Source organism: Fundulus heteroclitus, unplaced genomic scaffold (assembly GCF_011125445.2).
Source record: "Fundulus heteroclitus isolate FHET01 unplaced genomic scaffold, MU-UCD_Fhet_4.1 scaffold_155, whole genome shotgun sequence".
NCBI classification, from domain to species: Eukaryota; Metazoa; Chordata; class Actinopteri; order Cyprinodontiformes; family Fundulidae; genus Fundulus; species Fundulus heteroclitus.
In genome coordinates this window covers 412,385-418,599 of record NW_023396567.1, presented here as the reverse complement: position 1 = coordinate 418,599, position 6,215 = coordinate 412,385, and the positions used below count along the sequence as shown (strand labels likewise).

The 6,215-nt window shown below is 39.0% G+C and overlaps 2 protein-coding genes and 1 long non-coding RNA gene across 5 annotated transcripts; 1 reads left to right on the top strand and 2 right to left on the bottom strand.

Annotated features, from left to right (window-relative positions):
* Nucleotides 1–282: 282 nt before the first annotated feature.
* On the bottom strand, nt 283–1,438 carry LOC118558787. Its single transcript, XR_004928461.1, has 2 exons — nt 1,388–1,438; nt 283–1,304 (listed from the first exon to the last, which is right to left on the bottom strand). It is a non-coding gene; the product is annotated as an uncharacterized LOC118558787 (long non-coding RNA).
* Nucleotides 1,222–4,005, top strand: LOC118558785. 2 transcript variants are annotated; one of them, XM_036129321.1, is made up of 6 exons: nt 1,222–1,576; nt 2,593–2,779; nt 3,000–3,245; nt 3,324–3,495; nt 3,590–3,738; nt 3,819–4,005. In XM_036129321.1, the coding sequence occupies exons 1-6, from the start codon at nt 1,250–1,252 to the stop codon at nt 4,001–4,003; spliced, it is 1,266 nt and encodes a 421-aa protein (XP_035985214.1). In that variant the 5' UTR covers nt 1,222–1,249; the 3' UTR covers nt 4,004–4,005. The 2 variants fall into 2 exon arrangements, with proteins under 2 accessions (XP_035985214.1, XP_035985213.1); XM_036129320.1 differs by having other exon boundaries at nt 3,000–3,495.
* LOC118558786 (P2X purinoceptor 7-like) lies at nt 3,074–5,330 on the bottom strand. Of its 2 annotated transcripts, XR_004928460.1 has the most exons (4): nt 4,978–5,330; nt 4,493–4,714; nt 3,958–4,140; nt 3,074–3,198 (listed from the first exon to the last, which is right to left on the bottom strand). XR_004928460.1 is itself a non-coding variant. In XM_036129322.1 (3 exons), the coding sequence occupies exons 1-3, from the start codon at nt 5,232–5,234 to the stop codon at nt 3,984–3,986; spliced, it is 636 nt and encodes a 211-aa protein (XP_035985215.1). In that variant the 5' UTR covers nt 5,235–5,328. The 2 variants fall into 2 exon arrangements, 1 of the variants encoding a protein (XP_035985215.1); XM_036129322.1 differs by lacking the exon at nt 3,074–3,198 and having other exon boundaries at nt 3,984–4,140; nt 4,978–5,328.
* Between the last annotated feature and the right edge of the window lie 885 nt (nt 5,331–6,215).

Sequence of the window (6,215 nt, the reverse complement as noted above, 5' to 3'; positions counted from 1 at the left end):
GAGTAACCCGTTTATTTGGACTATGGGAAGAATCAGGAGTAGCTGATTTATTTTTATTATTTTGTCCTCCAGTTCTCTTGAACGTAACATTGCTGGTCAAGGACTGTAGGGCCGCCTTCTGGGGCTCGAGGTTCTACAGAAACAGAGAGATTAGATGTCAATTCATGTAGGCACTGCCAAATAAAGACAAACTTTTAAAACCAAATCCTTTGTGTGTGTATATATATATATATATATATATATATATATATATATATATATATATATATATATATATATATATTATCCACTGTAATCTCTTCCATTACATATATTTCAGACAGTTAGCTGTGCTCTACAAGCTTATGAGGCAAGTGTATGTCAAATGGAGTCGTCGGATGATGCAGAGGCTTGCTATGAAACCGACATCTCAACGAATGCCAAGCCTAATGTGTCTTTTGAACTACCTCTGACCACCCATGCATGTGTACAGACAATGTCAACTGGAATGGTATGTAGGACTGGGTCCAATATAAATTTAAAAATTCCTTCCATAAAACTTAATTTTCTCTACAAAAGACTTGGGAATTAGAATTTTATAAATCCCGACCCAAAGATCTTTTGAAAACTTATTTTCAGAATTGTAAACATTTCATTTTTTATTAATTTTCAGAATAAAATGTCACAGACTGAAACAGATGTGAAATGCACTAGATCATGTCAAACTCCAAAATCCTGGCATGTCACTCCAGTTGCCAAATGTCATCGAGGGACCCAAAGCCTGCTTTCAAGAGCAAAGGATTTTTCCTGCCAGGTTAAGCTCGGCAACTCGGTTGAAAAGAACTGTTCTTCAATGGAAGTGGATTTTTCAGACGACAGTAGTGCTGCTGCTGCTGATGATGATGATGATGGTGATTTAGACTACATTCCTGAGGAAGATGAAGACTCTGACCGAGATTTTGAAATGGAAATGAGCGATGAGTAAGTAAAAACATCAAATAACACAATGGATTAATTTAAAATTGTGATAATTAAATTTAGTATTTATCTTTTTTTGTTTAGAGAATATACTCACACCCCTATGAGAGAGAGGAAGTTCATAGTCTTCGAATCGTGTCTTCAGTCCCTCCTAGCCTTGTGTTTTTTATGTGGGAATGCCTGCAAAATAATATCTACAAAGGTATCGGGCACCATGGTGACCTTGACATCCCAGTGTAGTGTTGACCCCTCTCATGTGAAGACCTGGAAAAGTCAGCCATCACATGGCACCATGCCACTTGGCAACTTACAGCTAGCCGCTTCCATAATGTTTAGTGGATGTAGTACTGTGAAGGCAGTCAATTGTTTTAAATTTATGAGGATTTCAACATTCTGCGTCAGTACTTATTATAACATACAGAAGGCATACCTTATTCCAGCTGTGAATAGTCTCTGGTCAAAAAAGCAAGAGCAGCTCATCTGTGATGTCAAAAAAAAGAGCAAAGTCAGATTAGGTGGAGATGCCAGATGCTGCTCACCAGGGCACACTGCCAAGTACGGTAGCTACTCCCTTATGGACATGGACACCTCCAAAGTGTTGGACATGCAGCTTGTACAGGTAAGGTTGTGCTGTTAAAATACCCAGATTCTTATTTGATACCATGGTTTTTGTGAGTAAACCAACATCTGAGTCCACAAAAGTTAAAGGTATACTATGCAACCGGGGTTGATTTTCCAGCGAGGCTCCCCCCAGAGGGCGAAAGTAAAAGTGCACTGTCATAAAGATGCTCAGCTGTTCTGGTTCCTCCATCAAGCCAGGCGCGGTTGTTTTGAGCTTATCAGACAGGCGAACGCAACGAAAAGTGGCAGTACAAACAATGACTAACACAGTTAAGGTATGAACATCAAGCTTCCCATAGCGCTATCTTGGCGAGACGCTACCGCCACCGCCAGTTTTATTATTATTATTATTATTATTATTATTATTATTATTATATATTTTTTTATGTTGGCGAGACGCTACCGCCACCGCCTCGCCAAGCCGCAGCCTCGGCCGCCGCGGTAGCGACTCGCCAACATAAAAAAATATATAATAATAATAATAAAACTTGATATGCTTGCATGTTTATTTGACGTTAACACGCGGTTCTTTGTTGTTGCTTTCGCGCGTGCATATAGTGAATGTCCGTCCGTCTTCTTCCGCTTATCCGGGGTCGGGTCGCGGGGGTAGCAGCTTCAGTAGGGAGGCCCAGACGTCCCTCTCCCCGGCCACTTGGGCCAGCTCCTCAAGGGGAATCCCAAGGCGTTCCCATATAGTGAATGGCAGGGCAAAAACACATGGAGTTCTCACCGTAAAGCGAGACTTCTGTGTGTGCGGGCCGAGGGCTCTTGCGGTATTTCCCCCACAGACCACCAGGGCGGCCGAGAAAACCTTTGTTCAACTTGAAATGACTCATTTAATCATCCAAAACGGTATGGAACACATTAATTAACTGAAAAATGTTGCATAGTATGCCTTTAACAAACAATATATATTGGATTTAGTGAACGTCATGTTAGCGTGGTTTTTAATTGAGTACTCTTTCAATTACAGGATTATAGATTAACTAATATTATACTTAACCATTTTTTCAGTGTACAGAAGTGAAAAACTCATATGCAATGGAGTTGGAAGGCCTAAAGAGGTCACTTCAATTCCTAGAAGATGCTGGAGTCACTGTTACTGACTTGACAACAGACCGTCATTCCAGTGTTAAAAAGTTTATGCGCGAGATTTATCCATCAATTAATCACTGGTTTGATGCCTGGCATATAGCAAAAGGTAGGCAGAATGGCTTGAATTATATCAATCATGGCAAAAAAAGTAGGTAAATGTTTACAATGATAATATATCCATATTTCTAACTATATATATATATATATATATATATATATATATATATATATATATATATATATATATATATATATATAGTTATGTAAGGTTAGAAATATGGATATTATATATGGATAATTATATAATACACATTTACATCTTACAGGTATTACAAAAAAGCTTGACGCATCATCAAAGAAAAAGTTATGTCACACCATCTCACCGTGGATCCACAGCATCTCCAACCATGTATATTGGTGTGGGGCAAGCAGTGATGGAAATGCTGAGCTGGTTGTGGCCAAGTGGAAGTCGGTGATGAACCACATTGTAGACATCCATGAACACCCATTTGAGAACTTTCCAACCTGTGCACATGATGAGTTGGTAGAGGACAGAGAGTGGATTGCAGAAGGTGAAAAATTATTTTCAGCTTTCTCAAAAGTCAATCTCCTAAGGGCTTTTCATAATACTTCCTTCACAATCACTGCAGGTTCAAGGGCCCATGTTGAGGTGAAATCAATTGTCACTAACCGTACTCTGCTTGCCGACATTGGGAAATTGTCACCTCATGTGCAGACGTCAAGTGTTGAAAGCTACCACAAGGTGGTGTGCTTCTTTGCACCAAAGTTCTTGCACTTCTTCTACCACAGTATGAATGCCAGGTAGGTTGCTTAAATCCTGAATGAATAATAACTTAACTGACATATTGTCATCCTAATTCCAAGTATTATTTCATCATGAAAATTTCTGTTACAGATTGATGCTTGCCATTCTCCATTTCAATGAGAATTCCAACAGACAGCAGGCTAAGAACAAAGCTGGAAAAGAAATGTGGCAGCTCTCATTTCCAAAGGCAAAAAAAGGAGAACCAGTAGCCAAACAAGTTAAAGTCCCTTGTACTTATGGTGTGTACTTGGTATAATGTTCAGTTTCACACTTGGCTTTTCAACTTTCATGCATGAAATGCTTATTGTTTCTATTTCAGCATACATTGATGAGTTGTTGGATGAAGTAATGGCTCGTCGGGAGGCCATACCTTCTTATGAAGTTGCAAGGCAAGATTTAGAAGCCCAAATTGCTCCTGAATACGTGAAAGACCAATATGACAAGGTCGATAAACTCACAGTTGTGGCAACTAGGAAGTCGAGGTTCACACAGTTGGATATTTAAAACCAGTGTAGTCTGCTGACTCCCAGGTCTCTCTTATTTTATTTACTGCACAGGATGGAAGAACTTTCCTATTTCCTTTTCCAATGCGTCCCCAAATCCATCTGATCATTCTTCTATATGCAATGTACCTGTAAATCCTAAAATAGAAAGAAAATATGATGCAAAAAGTGTTTAGACCTGTAATAAAATTTCAAAATTATTGTAATGCTGTTTTAAACTAGGCCCTACTTAAGTGATATGTTCTGAATGTAATTGATGTTATATTTGTTTGCTAAGTACATGTCAATGATTGTTTTTGTGTTTTACTAAAGCAATGTAGTTATATTTCAATGTTTTTTGCTGTTTCTAAATAAAATATATAGGCCTAAGGTGCAGAAACAACTGCATTTAATTTACAGTAAAATAACTACATCACAGGTGCATTCAGTGTAGGACTAGAATTTAGCACTAATACATGTATTTTCAATAAACAATTTTTCAACTACTTACTCGTTTACTGGTTCATCATTTCCAAGAGGACCATGTCCCTCCAAAAATTCAACAAAAGATGCCTTGAGGACATACTGGTTGAGGCAGTTTCCCTGAAAGCCTTCATGTAAGGTTATACATTGCAACCCAGCTGACTCGACTTCCTGATCAACAAGGTGCGTTTCTGTGCAGCACTTGCATTCATCCACTGTGGGCATAATCACACAGTTGCCACATTTGCACCTGTAAAATATAAACAATCCCGATTCATAATCACCCACCTAAAAATATGAATTAGTAATGGTCAAATGGCTAATGTGTAGTTTTTGTCTACTATGCCTACAGTACGAGGTTGCTTAAAAATTCAAATCAAAAACACGAAAGAAGTAGCTTAGCATTAGCATCAATTTGAATTTAATTAGACATAAAAGTAATTAAATCGACATCACTCTCAGAGGGGTCACTACTCGAAAGTAAAAAAAAAATCGTAGAATCAAAAAACATACCAGTCAGTATTTGTCAGTCGATGGGAACGGTCGCCAATATCCTCTTCACTGGCAGATTCTGAGTCGGACGACGACGTTGTCGGCCTACTAGCGTGGTCATCATCGCTACTCCTACTTTCTCCACTTTCCTCGGTGTTGTCCCGTAATTCACGCCTAACTAACGGCTCAAACGCATATGGCTGGACACAGCACTCCTCGTTTTTAACATTAAGTTGGCTCGCTTCGTATTCGTCCTCGTTTAAACATACAAACTCCATCGCAAAGGTGAAAAAATACTGACACGCTATGTAAAATGACCGCTTCCCGACTACCTCCTAACTAGTGTGACGTCACGGAATTCTACAGCGGCTCCTCGTGGGTCACGTGACTGAATGAGGAATTTTGCGCTGTCTGCTATTTCAGTGAATTATTTTGTGCTATAAACAAAAAAAAAAGTTAGAATTTTTTTTTTTTCACTTGTGATGTTTTTAATTTTGTACATACTATAAAATGAGAAACTATAAGTATGTGGTTTTCTATTTGAACTTTAATCAGGGTTGTGGCATTGACTTAGACCCCTTCAGCCGAAATAGGGCTACCGAGTTCAAAACCTCCATAAAAGTTTCATTAAAATTAAGAATAACTTTATCTGGTGTAAGTTTTTGCAAATCAGAGTTGTGGATCTTGCTAAAAATGCTAGAGAATAAGGAGGCTGTCTGGAAATTTATAATGCGAACTTGGCGAGTGGGGGCACAGGGCCTGATCACTCTCTGGGACAGCGTAATAGAGAACAGTATAGCAAAATGGTCAGAAAAATGTGTTTTACAGATCTCTGTCATATTTACATTAAGGCTAAAGGACAGCACCTAGTCCAGGGTGTGTCCTTTTTCATCTGTTGCGCCTGACAACTGAGTCAGGTTAAATGAGTCAGTCAATAGAGCTGCCACAAAGTCTGTAAAATCCTGAATAAAATCTTTTTTTAAAGCTGGGCAGCAAATAGACCAGATTAGACTGTCAAAGTTTATCAAAAAAGTCTGTAGCTCAAAACTGGAGAAAGAATCCATCGGTCACCTGTCGGCAGGTGTATCTGGATTTATAAACTGTTGCTAATCCCCCGTCTCTGCTTGTCATCCAAGGCGAGTTGAGATAGAAACATTCGGGAGGTAAAAGTTCTGAGAAAGGGGTAGATTCACCGACTTGGAGACAGGTCTCTGTAAGCAGCATAAAATCCAGTTTGCGAGACGTGAAGAAGTAATTTA

What these genes read in the sequence shown, in the direction of transcription:
- LOC118558785 (XM_036129320.1), top strand. Translation starts at nt 1,250, where the DNA reads ATGCCACTTGGCAACTTACAGCTAGCCGCTTCCATAATGTTTAGTGGA. An exon ending in TACCACAGTATGAATGCCAG is followed by an intron (nt 3,496 to 3,589) that starts GTAGGTTGCTTA and finishes TTTCTGTTACAG; the next exon opens with ATTGATGCTTGCCATTCTCC. An exon ending in TAAAGTCCCTTGTACTTATG is followed by an intron (nt 3,739 to 3,818) that starts GTGTGTACTTGG and finishes TTTCTATTTCAG; the next exon opens with CATACATTGATGAGTTGTTG.
- LOC118558786 (XM_036129322.1), bottom strand. Translation starts at nt 5,234, where the DNA reads ATGGAGTTTGTATGTTTAAACGAGGACGAATACGAAGCGAGCCAACTT. An exon ending in CGACTGACAAATACTGACTG is followed by an intron (nt 4,715 to 4,977) that starts GTATGTTTTTTG and finishes TATATTTTACAG; the next exon opens with GTGCAAATGTGGCAACTGTG. An exon ending in AATGATGAACCAGTAAACGA is followed by an intron (nt 4,141 to 4,492) that starts GTAAGTAGTTGA and finishes TTTCTATTTTAG; the next exon opens with GATTTACAGGTACATTGCAT.